At 43.5% G+C, this 18,505-nt stretch overlaps 1 protein-coding gene across 2 annotated transcripts in view; it reads right to left on the bottom strand.

Annotated features, from left to right (window-relative positions):
* The window catches only part of NAV2 (neuron navigator 2), a 499,999-nt gene that overhangs the window by 281,642 nt on the left and 199,852 nt on the right, over nt 1-18,505 (bottom strand). For both annotated transcript variants that reach the window (XM_006865814.1, XM_006865815.1), the window contains exon 4: nt 7,364-7,436. In XM_006865814.1, coding sequence (XP_006865876.1) covers nt 7,364-7,436 — 73 coding nt within the window. The remainder of the gene's footprint in view (nt 1-7,363; nt 7,437-18,505) is intronic.

Genomic DNA, 18,505 nt, shown 5'->3' with positions numbered 1-18,505 from the left:
GTTCCTGGGAGGTGTTTCAGAGGGAGTGAGGGGATCCCTTTTGAAAAAATCACTCCAGGGCAGGGTGAGGCCCAAGTTCACAGGACCCTGGAAAGTCTCCAAGAGAAAACAAGACAGTTCAACCTCCAGGAACAAGGGGGCGGGAGGCCTAGTCCAGGGGAAGCACCGCACACCAACAGCACCTCCATGGGGCTCACGCCGGCTTCCAGCCTGGGGCCAGAGGTGTCTGCCATGGCAAACAAAGGCTCTCTATGGCTCCCAAACAGGCAGGTCAGGACAGGGCCCTAGCTGCTGAAATGCTGCAAGGACAGGTGCACACACTCCTGGACTCCAAACCCAGCTTTCTTCACTGGGACGGGTGGAGAACTATCCATGGGGCTTTCCAAACGCTGATGTTTTTTTCATCAGAGAAGGAGCCTCAGGGCACTCAATCTTCTTCAAAAGGAAGACAAAAACATTAAAACAACATTATTTTTTTAAACACTCTAATGCTTTTCTACTAGTCATGCAGATGAAGTGGTTAGAAGCATGGGCAGAGAGACACAGTAGGCAGAAGCAGCCTTTGAATGAGCTGACATGCTAGCTTAGTTACTGACTGACCTCAGAGGCCTCCTTTCCCCCATATATATCAATTATCTTTGGACCTTGGTTCCATTCTCTGTAGAATGTGGATAATACTAATACTGATCTCCTAAGACTGTTGTTAGGTGCTGTCAACTCGGTGCTAACTCATAGCAACCAAATGCAAAACAGAGCGAAACACTGTCTGGTCCTGTGGGTCCTCACAATGGTTATGTCTCAGCCCATTGTTGCCGCCACGGGGTCAATTCAACTTGTTTTCATTGACCCTCCACTTTACTAAGCATGATGTCCTTCTTTAGGGACTGACCCCTCCTGATAACACGTCCAAAGAAAGGCAAATCTCACCAAGGGGTGTTCTGGCTGTACTTCGTCCAAGATATATTTGTTTGTTCTTCTGGCAGTCCATGATGCTTTCAATATTCTTCAGCAACATCATAATTCAAATGCATCTGTTCTTCTACAGTCTTTCTTATTCACCGTCCAACTTTCACCTGAATATAGGTTACTGAAAATAACATAGCTTCAAACTGGTCTCTTTGCTCTTGAACACTTCATAGATTTTCTCAGTGCAATACGTTGTTTGGTTTCTTGACTGCTGCTTCCATGAGTATTGATTGTGGATCCAATCAAAATGAAATCTTTGACAACTTCAATCTTTTCTCTGTTTATCATGATGTTGTTTATTGGTTCAGTTGGGAAGACTTTCATTTCCTTTATATTCAGATGCAATTCATACTAAAGGCTGGTCTTTGATCTTCATCAGTATTTCAACACTTCTTGGCTTCCAGCAACCAAGGTTGTATTGTCTGCATCTCAAGTTGTTATGATTCTTCTTCCAATTCTGATGCCACGTTCTTCATATAATCCAGTTTCTCAGATTATTTGCTCATTATATAGATTGAATAACTATGGTGAAAAAGATACAACCATAATACATACCTTTCCAGATTTTAAACCATTCAGTATGCCTATGTCCTGTTTGAATAATTTCATCTTGGTCTATTCCTCCTGAGCACAATTAAGTGTTCTGGAATGCCCATTTCTTAATAATATTTTCCATAGATTATTATGATTCGCACAGTTAAATGCCTTTGCATAGTCAATAAAGCACTAGTAAAAACTTACTGGTACTCTCTGCTTTTAACCAAGATCCATCTGATGTCAAAAATGATACCCCTTGTTTCATGGTCTCTTGAATCCAGCTTGAATTTCTGGCATCTCAATGTCGATGTATTGCAGCAATCGTTTTTGAATTTTCTTCATGTGATTATTAATGATGTTGTTAGATGATTCCCACAGTCCCTAGAGGCACCTTTCTTTGGAATAGGCGCAAATATTGATCTGTTCCAACTGGTTGGCCAGCTGTCTTCCAAATTTCTTGACACAGATACTGAGCACCTCCAGTACTCCATCAGTTTGTGGAAACATTTCATTGTATATTTTGTCAGTTCCTGGAGCCTCGTTTTCACCAAGGCCTTCAGTGCAGCTTGGACTTCTTCCTTCAGTACCATCAATTCTTGATGACAAGCTACCTGTTGAAATGGTTAGGCATCGACCAATTCTCTTTTGTTTTCCTTTATTCTTTTTCTGGTACTTCTGCATCATTCAATATTTCACCCATAAAATTCTTCAATATCACAATTTAAGGATTGAATTTTTCTTCAGTTCTTTCAGCTTGAGAGATGCTAAGCATGTTGTTCCCTTCTGGCTTTCTAACTCCAGTTCTCTAGATATTTCATTATAATACTTTGTCTTCTGTTGCCCCTTGAAAATTTCTGTTTGGCTCTTTTATTTCCTCATTTCTTTTAGTTGCTATAGCTTCTCAACACTCAAGAGCAAGTTTCAGACTCTCTTCTGATGTCCATTTTTGTTGTTGTTGTTTTGTGTCCTGTCTTTTGAATGACCTTTTGCTTCTTCATGTAGGATATTCTTGATGTCATCCCACAGGGGTATAGCTCCCAGCATCATAGCAACAGACAAGCCTCCACAGTAAGACATGTTGGTAGACGAATGGTGGCATAACATTGTTGTTGTCAAATGCCACCAAGATAGTTCTGATTTACAGCAACCCTGTATAGGGGCTGAACCACCAACCTTGTGGTTAGCAGCCCAGTGCTTATCCTACAGTGCCACACCAGAACTAAGACTGTGGAGGGTTTAAATAAGATATAAATGTACACAGCACTTAGATCAGTGTCTGAAATCTGTGGGTTCTCAATAAATGTTTTCTAGAGCTCTGGTAGCGTAGTGGTTATGAATTGGGCTGCGAACCTCAGGGTCAGCAGTTCGAAACTACCAGCTGTTCCACGGGAGAAAGATGAGGCTTTCTGCTCCCGTAAAGATTTATAGCCTCAGAAACCCCCATACAGGGTCGCTATGAGTTGGAACCGACTCCACAGCACATAATAACAACAACAGTCCTATAATTTAATAGCAGGCCAAGTGAGATATTTTCTGTAACCCTGACATTGTGAATAAAGCCCAACTCTAGTATGAAGAAATTGTAAGTTCCTTCACTTACAAAATTCAAGGAGTTGCTAAGAGTTAGGGGGTAGTCATCTTCCTGCAGGATGGACTGAGTGACACCAATTTTACCAACTAACCACCATCATCACTCTGCCAAAAACACATTGCCATCTAGTCAATTCCAACTCATGGCAACCTTAAAGGACAGGGTAGAACTGTGCTATAGGGTATCCTATATGGATCCAGACTGCGACATGGCTCTCCTGTGGAGTGGCTGGTGGGTTTGGTCAGCAGCTAAGTATCACCAGGACTCCTTTCATCACTCCCATTCCCCAAATATCAACATAAGACTATCTAGATGAGAGAAAGGCACTGGCTTGTGTTTTGTGTTGGCAGTGTTCAGTGATCATATAGAGAAGATATTTCCTTCTTTGACTAGGGACCTAGAAGGTAGGTCATTATCCTTCTTGAAGTCAAGGGAGGGGAAGCTCTAAGAGAATCACTCAAAGGTAGGGGTGCTGGCAAGGAGAGCCGAGCATTGTCCCTAGGTGGACATCTGTTAGACAAAGATTTGGCAGATCTGCCCCATGGCCATCTGAGTGGGAGAAAAGAAACTAGGGAGAGGTTGGTTACAGTTGACAAGCCTGTTCCACCCAACATATTCCTGTTGGTCCTGTGGGAAATAATGGTGTGATCCTGACAGTGAGGTCTACAGTGTGACCAGAACCACCTTAGTATGGAGACAATAAGGAATCAGCATCAGGGAGATGGGATGTGAATGCTACCAGCTGTGGATGAGTGGAAAGAGTTGGCCGAGTTTCACCAAAGACTACCAATGCAATGATCTGGGAGCAGCATGGGAGGGAGGTCTAATGGACAGGTCATGGTTGTTGTTGTTGTTGTTAAGTGCCGTCGAGTCGGTTCCGACCCATAGCGACCCTGTACAGGGTTTCCGAGGGTGTAAATCCTTACGGGAGTAGAAAGCCTCATCTTTCTCCCTCGGAGCGGCTGGTAGTTTTGAACCACTGACCTTTAGGTTCGCAGCCCGATTCGTAACCACTATGCTACCAGAGCTCCTAATGGACAGGTCATGGTAAGACCCCCATATTATGGCTACCCAAGAGGAGGATGGAAATTTCACCACCAGTGGAACTCAACCTTCTCTACGTGGTCCTGATCCTGGAGACACAGGCACAGGAAAGATGGAAGGGGCAGGGAAAGGAAATCAAACCACCATGCCTTCAAGCCCCTTGATGTTTTTAAAACTGCTTGCACCAGAGGGCATGAGGGGAAAGAGGATTGAATAGACTTTGAGACTAAAATTTAAAAATGAATAAGGCTAAGTCATAAACATAAAACTGTTCTGCTAACTGAACATGACTGAAGCGTTATGGATTCTGGTCAAGACATTAAGTGAGCCACTACCCAGCAGGAAAGAAGGAGTTTCAACATAGCATAATTGGAGGCAGAGATTGCAATAGCATATATGCTCTTTTACATGCCCGAAGACTCAGCATCTACAAGGGGCTGAGGACAAAGTGTCTCTTGGCTTCCACAAATTGCCCACTGTCTTCTGACACGTAGCATGAAGTTGCAGGAAGCAATGAGCTCTAAATCTTCTCTGACATCTTTCCCCTGCACGTGTCATGCCCAGTTCACCCATCTTCTAGCCCAAAAGACCCCATGGTAGAGTACAAAGAACAAGAGTTCTGAAGTCAGATCCCCATTCAAATACTGGCTCTCTCCTTTTCTAGCCTCCTATCTTGGGGGCATCATTCATAAACTCTGTAAGCCAACGTCTCCTCCCCTGTAAACTGAGGCTATTATAATCTTCAACTTCACTAGTGAGAACTGGAGCTGATGTAAATAAGTTTGTAAAAAGCACAGTAGGTGTTTATTCATTTGACAACTATTTACTGAATAGATTCTCTATGTCTCAGAGTACAGAGAGGATAGGGAAAGAAATGAGGTAAGAAAGCAAGACAGTGGGTAGGTGACCAAGTGGTTGGTCAGGTATTGTCATCTTCAGGCCATGTGTCACTATAGACACCTTGATGTTGAGCAAAACTCCATATAAGACACTGCTGGTGCTCTGCTGAGGGACGCAGGCCTGTCTTTGGGTGTAATTATCCCAGAAACTAGGAGGAGGAGGTACCTGCCACCTACCAGCAGAGCTTCTAAGGAGAATATCATGTGTTTCTCTGAAAGCGAGTTTCCATCTCCTTACCTTCTCATAAGGATCCCTAGTGGCAAAATTGTTAAACGCCTGCTGTTAGCTTTAAGGTCAGCAGTTGGAACCCACTAGCTGCTTCTCGGGAGAGAGATGTGGCAGTCTCCTTCCATCAAGATTTACAGCCTTAGAAACTCTACAGGCTCTATAGGGTCACTGTGAGTTGGAATAGACTTGCTGGCAATGGGATTGTTGTTTACTTAGTCATGGTAACACCACTGACACCAACAACTCTTTCCCCAACAATGTATGTGAAGACTTCAAAGAGTTCTTGGAAAAATAGAATGAAAGAATTTTTCCATGAACTTTCTGAAGCCCCCTCTTGTACATTCCATATCAGCAGTCCAGAACTCATCCCCAAGTTGTGGGCCCACATCTACAGCATGGGTCTCTAAGGAGTTCCTCTAAGAGCTGGAATTAGGGCTGCCTAAGGAGCTCTGGTAGCGTAGTGGTTATGAATCGGGCTGCGAGCCGCAAGGTCAGCAGTTCGAAACTACCAGCGGTTCCGTGGGAGAAAGATGAGGCAGTCTGCTCCCGTAAAGATGTACAGCCTCGGAAACCCTGTGTAGGGTTGCTATGAGTCGGAACCGACTCCACGGCACATCACAACAACAACAACATCCACCAGCTGCTTCTGAGACCTCTGGAAGCAGGATGCCTGTCCTTGGGCAGGACCAGCCACTCTAAGACATGACACACCCACAAGACACCAACAATGGCTCTTTCTAATACCCGCCTCCACTACAGGAAGAGACACAGGAGGAAAATCAAGGTTTCAGCACATAACATAGGGAAGACCAGGCCCCACATGAAATCTACAACATTTGGAAACTTACCTACTCCATTCAGCTGCTCCCTTCCTCCCCACCCTGGCCACCAGAGTCATGAAGGTATACATGCATCTTTTCAGAAGGCAATCTTGTAATGGAAAAGGTGGTATCATCTGAAACCCAGACTGCTTTACCTGTCCTGGGAAAACTGGAGGCAGGTACAAACTAACGAGTTTGGGAAGATGCCGGGGCCGATGGCAGCCTCAGAGTTGGCAGCTGCTTGTATTTACAAACAGGAGAGAGTGGAGGCTTCCAGGACTAGATTTTGCCTGAGGAGACTGAGAATTTGGACCAGTCATCTCCAGACCAATAGTTAAATTAACAGCAAATCATTAGCAAGTGCTAATGTGCTCCTTAAACACCAAATCCAAGTTAATTAAAAACTAATCGGGATGTGAAAAATGTAGCATCTCATTAATAAATCCAGGACTCTTTTTTTTTTTTTTTTTTAAACTGATGCAGGTTTTCAGCAACACACTGCCAACGCTAATTACAAAGCATGCAAATAAAAATTTACTACAATATATGATAAAAGCATAAATGACAGTTAGATGAACTGGGGACTCGGGTAATCAATTCTCTCTTGTTCTGTGCACCAAGATGCTGGGCTTCTGGGATAACACTTATGCTTCCACAGAAGAACATTTTCTGTTTATTCCTGCTCCTATTGCTTGTTCCTCTGATTTACCTGTAATCAGTTAATCTGGGCTGGGAGAGGCAACCTGGGGCTACCCAGCTGTGTCTCCAGAGCAACTAAACTGCTTGTGGTTCTCATATAAGAGCAAAGAAAAGTGCTGTTTTTCCTAATGAAAGAGTTTTAACTAGGTTGTGCCCCCTGCACCCCCAGCCCTGGATGTTGTATGATCTAAGTATGTTCTGGGGTTAAGTGTTCACTTGCCCTCAGATAAGGCCTAACTTGAAAATCAACAGAAATACCAAATAGGTAAATCAAGTCAACATTATTTGAGCCTTGTTCCATCTTCCAGGAGTGGCTGGTAAGGTTGAATTTGCCACCTTGGAGATTTATTGGGTCACCAAAAGTGGCATGCTCTGTTCTGTTACATGTAATTCCACCACAGAGGTAATAAAAAGTTGGCATCCTCAATTCTAAATGAGCATGGGGCTGTTTGAAGGCAAACAGACCCAGAGGAGCCCACCAACACCCTTTGTCTTAAGGGCACTGAAGACCTCAATAAGTAACTGGGGGCATTTCCAATACTGAAGAGGCAGTTGAGTGAAAAGCGCTGTGACTCACCTTCTGCAGACAGCCCCTGGATGTTTATTCCCTTAGCTGCCAGGAAGTTCAAGCAGGCATCTATATTTTCAATCTATGGGGAAGAAAATAACAGACACTCAATATGTGACCATGGTCTCCAGTGCCATCTATTAGCAACAAAGGACTATGCCAAAGAGAGGGTTCGCTGTAGATTGGTTAAGGTTCTTTCTCACCAAGGAAAAACAGAACAACATTGAAACACCTGATGGATGGATGCAGGTCAGGACTCTCCTTTGTCTGGACTTGTACAGGAAAAGGTTACCCAATATCGCAACCACACTTCACTCCAAAAGTTGCATTGCTCACAGGCGCCAAAAATAATCAGGGTGGGACTGGAGCTCTTGTGTTGTTCTGTGTCCCCAGTACAATCCTGAAAACTTGAGCAGCTGCCAGGGCAGTGGAGGTGGGGATGAGGCTAGTGGACCCACCCAGCTATGGGCAGCTGGCATAAAACTTCCAGAGGCCAGCAGTCAAATGTGAAAGCAAGGAATCTGGGCAGCGTTCATTTACAACATTCTTGGGATGACAGGCATTGCAGATGACCAGAAAGAGCTATGACCTCCTTGAACCCCTCCATATTTTGTGCTCTCTTTGGTAATAAGGGTCCACCAGTGAAAAGTCTGGCCACCTCCCCCTTGTGCCAGTGCTGTTGCATGGTTAAGGGCAAGCCAGTGCCCAGGCCTCAGGAAAGAGCATTTAGGTCATTCCCAAAGGTCTGATTTGCCGTCAGTTGTCAGGGCTAATTTATTCTTTGGAATCAAGGAAAATGTTCTGACTTGATTAATGCCAGTGGTGAATGTAAGTGAATGAAATTGCTTTTGACTTGGTTCAGGGATCTTTTGAACGTTACACAGTTTCCAATTTCCAATGGAGATTCCAGGCCCTTCTACAACCACCCGACCCAACACAACTTCCCAGGTGCAAAGTTTTTATGAATTCAAACCAGTATTTAATCCATACAGTTTATTGTAAATCAAAGGCTAATTGTACATGTGGCCATAATCTCCACCTTCAAGCAATTTCCTGATACTCCCTCACAGACACAGAGAACAAAGCCTCTATATTTTAAGATGATTGTAAATGGTTAACGCGTGTGGCTGCTAACTAAAAGGTTGGTGATTCGAATCCACCCAGAGGAACTTTGAAAGAAAAGCTAGGGTATCTCTGAAAAACTAGTCACAAAAAATCCAATAGAGGCACATGAGTTGCCATGAGTTGAATGGCCATGGTTACTGCTGCGCAGCATCTGACTTCAAAGCAGTCAACCTGAAGCTTCCAACTGCTCTCCTAACAATGGCTAGCATTTCTGTCTTCTAGTCTTGCCTCTACATCTTCCAAGTGCTTTAAATCACACTACCTGAATAAAACTGTACCCATTTTGTAAGAATCCACTCAACCCTGAATTGGAATTACTCCTTCGCTGTATTTTTAGAACAGGTACCCATCTCTTTTCCAATCTCCAGCCGACCTTCACAAGTCCTCATCAAGAAGACATTTTCTCATCTCTCGGAAAAGGAGCAGAATGTAATTACCTGCAAACTCAATAAATGCTGATGCTGCAGGCTATGCCTGCCACGTGGCAGAAAATCATTCCTTGTACAGAGGGAGGGAAAGTTAAGATTGGTTTTCACCTATCCTTCCCTTTGGTTCTGTCCCAGGATGACTAACAGTGACAACCAGATACTGCCTCTAAGTCGGGGGAGTGCTCTGTAGAAGGTGTTCTGGAACAATCAGCTTCCCCTAGTAAGCACAGCAAAAATTCTATCTGTAAATGCTATTTTCCTGTCTTATGAAATCCTACTCTGGGAAAATGTTGGCTATCAGTCCATATTTCTACAGTTGTACACAGGAATAACAAATAAGCATTTATTGCTTGTCTCCCCCACAAAGAGGTGGTGGTGGTTGTTAACTGCCGCCGAGTCGATTCTGACCCATAGCGACCCTATGTATAGGGTTTCCGAGGAGCAACTTGTGAGCTTGGACTGCCAATGTTGTAGTTCAAAGTGACTTTGCAGTCCAGCGCATTAACACACAACACCATACCTGGACTCCAGTCCCACAAAGAGATTGTTGTTATGTGCCATCGAATTGGTACCCACTCATAGCAACCCTATGCACAACAGAACGAAACACTACCCGGGCCTGGGCCAACCTCACATTTGTTGCCATGTTTGAGCCCACTGATGCTGTCACTTTGCCAATCCATCTCACTGGGGGGTCTTCCTCTTTTTCTCTGACCCTCCACCTTACCAAACATGATATCCTTCTCCAGCAACTGATCCCTCTTGACAATATGTCCGAAGTATGAGAGACGAAGTTTGGAGTTTGGCCATCCTGGCCTCCAAGGAGCACTCTGGCTGCACTTCTTCCAACACAGATCTGTTGGTTCTTTTGGCAGCCCATGGAACTTTCAATACTCTCCCCTTTAACACCATAAGTCAAAGGCATCAATTCTTTTACGGTCTTCCTTATTCAATGTCCACCTTTTGCATCCATATGAGGTTATTGAAAATACGATGGTCAGACGCACCTTAGTCCTCAAGCTGACATCTTTGCTCTTTCTTCAACACTTTAAAAATGTCTTGTGCAGCAGATCTGCCTAATGCAGTATGTCATTTAATTTCTTGACTGCTGCTTCCATTAAGTATTGATGGTTGATCCAAGAAGAATGAAATCCTTGACAACTTCAATCTTTTCTCCATTGATAATAATGTTGTTTATTGGTCCAGTGGTAAGGATTTTTGTTTTCTTTACATTGACATACAATCCATACCAAAGACTGTGAGGTACTAGTGTTTAAATCAAATAAAGTTATAAATTCTTCTTCCATTTCTTTTCTCGTACTGTAATCCCATCCCTGTGTCCTATGCAGTTAAAGAGCTTAGTTATGGACCAAAATATTGGAGGTTCAAGTCTACCCAGAGGCACTTTGAAAGAAAGGCCTGGTGATTTACTTCTGAAAAAATCAGCCACTGAATATTTCACTGAACTCAGTTCTACTCTGATACACAAGAGGTCTCTGTGAGTCTGAACTGTCTCAACAGCAACCGAATAGATCTTGCACAAGACTCATAAGTCACACTCTTTGACAATTATGTCCCAATGGAAAATGAGAAAAAGATAAAGAAAATCTGACCATCCCTAAGTCTGGTTAATGTAAAAGCAAAAATAATAGATTTGCTATTTATCCTTAGAAGTGTCATGTAGAAGGGCTCAGATACACAGGATAACTTTTTTCAGTGACAGTGCTGTGTTGCACTGAAAAATAAAAAACAAATAAAAGGACATCTATGCACCAACATATTTTTAAAAAGTGCTGCTCTGTTTTAATGCTGTATTTCATACACTTTTCCTTTCAGGAGCATAAAGCACATTTGCTTGCTCCATTTATATTCAATCGCATAGCCTCTTTTAAGATACACATAAGAGTCTTCCTGCAAGACTAACCTGATGCCTTTTAACTCAGCCATCCACTGCTTTCTTTGAATGTTAAATTCTATGAAAGGGATGAGTAAACAGTTTACTGAAAATACGTCCTCCTCCTGTTGTGACATTTAAAAAAAAGTCCTATCATTCTTCCATACAATTTCAGAATTAAGATAAGTGTTTCTCCACTGTGTTGTGTGTGTGTCATTTTGTCCCCCAAGGGGCACTGGACAATGTCTAGTAATAGTGGGGTTGTTAAACTCAAGGGGGAGAGAAGGGTTGTTAATGGTATCCGATGAGTCGAAGCTAGGGATGCTGCTAAACATCCTACGATGCACAGGACAGCCACTCACAGCAAAGAATTAGCTGGTCCAAAATGTCAATGGTGTATACGATGGAATGAATGTAAAACTAAAGTTCTCTCATGTAAACTACCATATAATTCACAATAAAACATTAAAAAAAAAAAAAGTCAATGGTGTCAAGGCTGAAAAACCTTGAATCTTTTAATCTTTCATCCAATCACTGCATGGCTGTCTGCTCTGTGTTGGTTTTGGCAAATGTTGCTTGATGGGGAAAGTGAGGTACAGAGGTCAGAGTTTTGACCAAGATTACACAGATTAATGACAGATCTGGTACTGAAACTCAGGAATCCCTTCAACCTGTCATGTTGTTGTTGTTAAGTACCCTGGAGTCAGTTACCGACTCATAGTGATCCTGCACAGAATTTCCAAGGCTGCAATTCTTTACAGGAGCTGAAAGTCTGATCTTTCTCCTGCAGAACAGCTGGTAGTTTCAAACTGCTGACCTTGAGGTTAGCAGCCCGATTTGTAACCACTACACTACCAGAGCTCCTTTTGACCTGTCATAGGAACTCACCTTTACAAAACCCTCCTATTTGGAGTCCAGAGAGCCATTGGCCACACACACTCCAATCACTTCATTTCTAGGAGAATCAGAGAATGTGAATACAGGAAGATAGTGAGGCTTCCTTCACTAGTACACAGAGGAAGCTGAAGGGCAATTTCTCCTACAGAGGAGATGAAATATGGGGAGACACATCCAGATGCCATCCTTGTACTCCTAGAAAACGCTACAACCGAGAGCTTGTGTCATCTCAAAGTTCACACATGAGCCCTTCAAGCACCTTGAATCTTTCGCCTTCACTCTGCATTCTCTACTCACAGGAGTTCAAAACACATTCCTTAAGCCTTAAACTCACTCTTTAATAACGTTCCACTAAGGTTAAAACTCACTCCTGACAAGGAGGCTGAGACCCACACTCATGTTCTTTTCATCTGCACCCCAGGAAGAGAGCGAGGCTGGGAAGCAGAATGGGGTCAGATGTGGAGTCCAACCTCCCAGCTTCATTTGGAATGAGATCAGACGGGGAGGCTGTATCTTTGATCCAGGCTCTCTTCTGATGAAAATTCACCTCCAGGTTTTCTTCCAAATACAGAACAGGTAAACAACCCAGCCACATGTATGTTGAAACCACAGGCTCCCACCACATCCCATAAGGGAAACAGCACCAGTGGTGGGTCACAGTATTAATGACAGTATGAGATTCTTGGGACTCTCAGGCATGTGCGATCCAGACCCATTGCATGGGAGGAGGAACCCGATAAAGTTGGGAGGCAAAGAGATGGAAAAGATGCTTAACCAGCAAAGTATGTAAATATGACCAAAGTTGTTCATTAACACTTAGCAGCCAATATAAACTACTTTCCAAAATTAGCTGAAAAATCTGTGCAAAGTCTGGCATTCCGTTGTTGCTGAGTGGGGTGGGGAGTGGAGCAAGGCACTGGGTGAAAAGGTTGTTGTAATTGTTGTCATAGAAAAACATCCAACAGGTCTGGGATCAAATTGCTGATGTCTGCAGCATTTGCTAGGGCAGGGATGACAGTGGGGAGCAGAGGAAGGGCCAAAAAAAGGAAGCAACCAAGACCAGGATAGACTTCTCCAGGCTTCCCATGGTTCAAGGTCAAATAGTCCATGAACATGCAGGAGTCCTTCTCCCAGACTCCCTCAGATTCTCCATCTCAGACTTGAATGTTTCTCAACAAACAGAACTTCCCGCTTGCCCAGCAATGTCTATAAACTCTGTAGGTTGCAGTTTCTTTCCTCAACCTGTCTTCATCCAGGACTTTACCCTCACCACCCAGGACAGACAGACAAACACAAAAGAGCATCCCTGAGAAACAGCAAAACAAATGGCCAACAACTAGCAAGGAAAAGGGATGAGAAAGGAAGGCAACCGGAGAACTTGACATTTCAGTCATGATCTAGGCTGGATGGGGCCTCAGGATAACATAAAATATGCAAAGTTTGGAAGCAATGCTGCATGGCTCCCTGGTAGCTTAGAGACTGATCAAATACCATCTGTTGTGCCAGTTGTCATAGCAGCATTTTCCTCTGAATAACAGTGTAGCTGAGTGCAAAGTGCATGAAAATGATGAATGCAAATGCAGACCATCTCTCCGGGCACCACTGTAGCCCCAGGAAGATGGTGTTCCAGGCACAACAAGTATATGGAGCACTGAGCGCCCTTATGAGTTAGGGGTTTCTCACTAGGATCTTGCAGCTTTCCGTCCTCAGAGGAGGAAACAGGAAGGCAGGCAAAAGGCTGATGCAATGAACAGGACCACAAACACCTCCTCACTCTATAGTCTCTCTCTCTCTTTTCTTTTATGGTGAATCAGGTAAAGATTTAGCAAGCAGATCAGTTTTCCATTCAATATCAAAACACATTTTGTTTCATTTCACTGATTCATTTCATTGATTGTAATCCCCACACTGAAACACCATTTACGTCATTTGTCCCTTGTTGTTATCAGTTTCCTTCCTTCCATCTTTCTAACCATTCTGAACATGGTCCTTGATAAATGCTGTACTTCTGAGCTGAAGTGTGATAATTGTGAAGTGTGAAGGCTGATAATTCTAAAGTGTGTGTGCCTCCCTAGTGTTATTTTTCCCTCTATAGATCTGTTTAGTGTTTGGCTGAAAATTGAGCCATGGGGGTGGGTTGATTTCCAGTTATGAAAGGTGGCAGAGGGCCATAGTCTTGGGAGTTCCATCAGTCTCTATCTGCACAGTAAGCCTAGCCTTTTAAAGGATTTTGATGCTCTGTAGTCTTGGAGTCCTGGTGTGATTCTATAGGATAAGCACTGGATTGCTAACTACAAGGCTGGTGCTTTAAACCTACCAGCTACTCCTTAGAAGCCTTATTCGGGGTCACTATGTGTTGGAACCTACTGTAAGGCACTTAACAACACTGTCTCTTGATGCTGTGGCCTAGGCACTGGATTGCTAATCACCAGTCTTCATTCAGTTCAAAGCCACCAACAGTTCAGTTGGAGAAAGATGAGACTGTTTGCTCTTGGAAAGATTTTGTTTGTTCCTACAGTCTCAGGAAACCTACACAGAGTCGGTAGGAGTCAGAATCAACCCGATGGCAGTGAGTTCGGTGCTTTGGGGGTTATGGTCACTTGTGCTGCAGGCTCAGGCCCAGAAAGGTTTCCTGAAGGCAGCAAATTCACACCTCCAGGCCAGGACCCTTGCTCAGTCCCAGGGCCTGCATCAGGCTGTCTCCGACCTGCTCTTCATCATGTCTCACTGAAGGGACATTTAAAAAAAATTATAAAATGTCTAAAGTCTAGACAATGGGAGGCCCAGACCCCAAACATAACAGAACTTCAACGTGCTGGTTACTTTTATAAAGCACAGCACAGCATCTACATGAAATACATGCATTACCTGAAACTAAAATCGAAAGTGCAGCTTTTGAGCCTGGAAGCTTAAGGACAGGCTCTTCTGCATTGAGGCTGCTCAAGCAGTGGTCTCGAGGTGGGGCTCCAGTGACTGGGTTGGGCTCAGAGAAGGGGAGGTGGGGAAGGGGATGTCAGCATCTGTGTACTAGGAATATCTGTTTCATGCCTAAGAGGCCTCCATCACAATCTACATGTCCTTCTCAAACCCCTTCCTCTGAAACTTACCCTGCCCCCAGGAAAAAAGAAATCCAATCATGAAACCAACCAAAAATGCAAAATGTACTTTGGGCAAATGTCCTCCTAAATGCTTAGAAAGCCAGGGTTATCTCTTTCTTTCCTCTGTATTCCTAAGAAGTAAGGACCTATGATCACATGGCTCATGGGCCATAGTGTGGTCTTTGAAATGCAAACTCCACAGGGCAGGGCTGGGGGAGAGGAAACTGGCTCATGGTGACCCATGCGTGTCAGAGTAGGACTGTGCTCCATAAGGCTTCCAATGATGGATTTTTCAAGTAGATCACCAGGACTTTCTTCTGAGGTATCTCTGGGTGAAATTGAAAGTGCCAGACCTGCCCTTTTGTATGGATCTTCCCCCTTGTAAGCCACCTTGCTTGTTTAGTTGATGATCTTTGTCTAGCAGTTCAAGGAGCTGTATACCCATTGTCCCAGATATGACCATTCAAGCATCAAAGTTTTTAGCTGGTCAGCTCTAGCTCCCCTGTGACTTTGAAACAGGACACCTAATAGCGTGGGAACTGACAACTATTGTTAGGTGCCATTGAGTCACTTTTGACTCAAAATGACTCCAGGTGAGAGAGTGGGACTGCCCTATAGGGTATTTAGCCATAGAAGTAGGTTGCCTTCCTCTCAAAGAGCTGTTGAGTGGGTCTGACCTGCCAACATTTCGATCAGAAGCTGAGCTCCTTAATTGGGGACGAGACATTTCTCTTCTTGCTTTGTTGCCTTATCTACCCCCTTTGCTTTAGTCAGCAGCAGCATCCATCATGCTTTTTATAATATTTTAACTTCAGCTTTGCAAGATGCTGTCAAAGAATTCCCTTTTAAGAACGTCACAGGAGTCTCTCTGATGTCATAGCAAATGGGTACACCCATATGAATAAAAACAACAAAACTCATCTCTAGACAAAATAATTGAAATCAAGAATCTACTTAAATTCCTCTAATGGCAAAGAATATTTCATTTTCCTGTTACTTTCTGACTCCTACATTTTCACCTTGAAACAAAGAGAGAAACCTGGAAGGGGCTGAAGTTTCTCCTAATGAACCCTTGAGCTGAGCTCAGCAGCACATTCCCTGAGAAGCGGTGACCATGACGACCACAAGTTAAGAAGGGAAAACACCACTGGCGGTCAGAAAGTCCCAAGGATGCCTTTGTGTGCACCCAATCAGTGTGCCATTCCACAGAGCTTTCTATTCCTATGTTGCTGTTCTTCTGCTCTTAGCTGACCTGGAGTCGACCCTTAACGTACAGTAACCCCATGTACAGTAGAATGAAATACTGTCCAGTCCTGGGACATGCCCACGATTGGTTGTGGATCAGACTATTGTCATCTATAGTGTTTTCACTGACTAATCACCAGGCCTTTCGTCCTAATCTCTTTTAGTCTGGAAGCTCCGAGGAAACCTGTTCAGTATTGTAATAACACACGGATGGTTTGTGGCTGCATATGAGGTGCATTATGGAAATGGAACTCGGGTCTCCTGCATGGAAAGTGAGGATTTTACCATGGACCAACCACTGCCTCTCGAGCTCCTGAACACTCCCAATAAGGACAGCTTCAAATCAGGGTCTTCAAGGAAGGATTCATAAACTAAGGCAAAACTGGTATAATTAGAGTGAGGGAGTCAATTTTAGAGGACACACACAGGCTTAAGGGTCAAATCAGAGTTCAAATTCTGACTGCCATTTACTAAGTATGATGATGTCAGCAAACTACCTCAGTGGACTGATCTGTAAAATGGGGATTATAACACCTACCACACAGGGTGCTTGCTCTATTCTGACTCATAGAGACCCTATGCACAACAGAAAAACACTGCTCAATCCTGCACCATCCTCACAACTGTTACTGGTGGGTTTGAGCCCACTGCTGCTGCCACTGTGTCAATCCATCTCGTTGAGGTCTTCCTCTTTTTTGCTGCCCCTCCATTTCCTTCTCCAGGGACTTGGCCTTCCTGATAACATGTCCAAAGTATGAGAGACAAAGTCTCATCATCCTGGCTTCTAAGGAGCATTCTGGCTGCACATCTTCCAACATAGATTTGTTTATTCTTGTGGCAATCCATGGTATTTTAATTCTTCTCCAACACCAAAACTCATATACATCAATTCTTTCATGGGCCAACTTTTGCATGCACATGAGGCTATTGAAAATACCATGTCTTGGATCAGCAGCACCTTAGTTCTCAAAATGACATCTTCGCTTTTTTTAGCTGGCATTACATTGAAGAGGGTTTATGTGTGGTATTTAACATAATACCTGGAATTTATTAAGTGACCAATAACTAGTCATTGTTGTTACTATGTTGTTACTTTTGATATGAATTTCTCTGGGCCATAACATTCCCAAAGCTGTATCTGGAATTTATCCCTGACAAAACAGAGAATCAGGCAAGTTTATCTTGGCGGACATCCATTTCCTCCTCCAAGGCCTTTTCAATCCCAGCTTTCCAGGATTCTGACTCTGAGGGCACACTGGTCTCTCACTAACTGCTCTCTTCTCAGATGCTGATAAACTAATTCTCACCAATGCAGACATGACTACTATTGTCTTCCCACGTTAAGCTCTCTTAGTGGTATTTCTAGTCTATCACAATTTTTAGGTGACACTAGAGCTCTGGCAGCATAGTGGTTATGAATCAGGCTGCTAATCTCATGGTCAGCAGTTCAAAACTACCAGCTGTTTCGTGTGAGAAAGATGAGGCTTTCTGATCCCGTAAATATTTATAGCCTCAGAAACCCTGTACAGAGTCACTATGAGTTGGAACTGACTCCACAGCACATAACAACAACAACATTGTTTTAGAAGAGTCCTGGTATGGCGCTGCAGGTTAATGCACTGGACTGCAAGGTCAGTTTGAACTGCAAGGTTGGCAGTTCAAGCCTACCACCCGCTCCTCGGAAACCCTACACAAGTTGTTATGAGTTGGAACCGACTTGACGGCACTTAACAACAAAAATATGTTGAAAGAATATGGACTTTGGATTCATCCTCACCTAAATTCTGACTCCCATATGCCCATATACCTGCCACATGACCCTGGGAAAATTGTTAATCTCTCCAAGTCTCAGATTCATCATTTATAAATTGGTGATATTGATATCAATACTATGGTGGTTGGTGGTGGTTATATGCCGTGGAGTCGGTTCTGACTCATAGCGACCCTGTACAGGGTTTCCAAGGCTGTAAATCTTTCTGGGAGCAGAAAGTCTCGTCTTTCTCCCACAGAACAGCTGGTAGTTTCGAACTGCTGACTTTGAGGTTCGCAGCCTGATTTGTAACCACTATGCTACCAGAGCTCCTTATAGCATTACTGAAAGGATTAGACAGTTTGATACATATCAAAGGTCTAGGAGTTTCCATAGTCACAGCTTTAGAAAAGCTCACTCTTTTAAAGAAATCCAAAATGTCAGAATCTTAGACACTTGTGGTATTTCCTGGAAGTAAAAGGTAATTCTGAGGTACAGTGTATAGTATAGCTATAATTCATTTTGATTCTGACTGAAGCAGCACACTCTGTCACAAAGCTTTGTGACCAACATCTCTATCAGGCTACATGAGGAACTCAAAAGTCTTACACAAATCGTTTTGGTTAAGAAGAAGCATATTTTTTATAGAGAACAAACAAGATGGCGGATCGGGTGGATGTATAGCAGAGAGCTCCGCCAACAACAACACAGAAT

This window comes from Chrysochloris asiatica, unplaced genomic scaffold (genome assembly GCF_000296735.1).
Source record: "Chrysochloris asiatica unplaced genomic scaffold, ChrAsi1.0 scaffold00083, whole genome shotgun sequence".
In the NCBI taxonomy this organism is placed as follows: domain Eukaryota; kingdom Metazoa; phylum Chordata; class Mammalia; order Afrosoricida; family Chrysochloridae; genus Chrysochloris; species Chrysochloris asiatica.
This window is presented reverse-complemented; position numbering and strand designations above follow the sequence as displayed.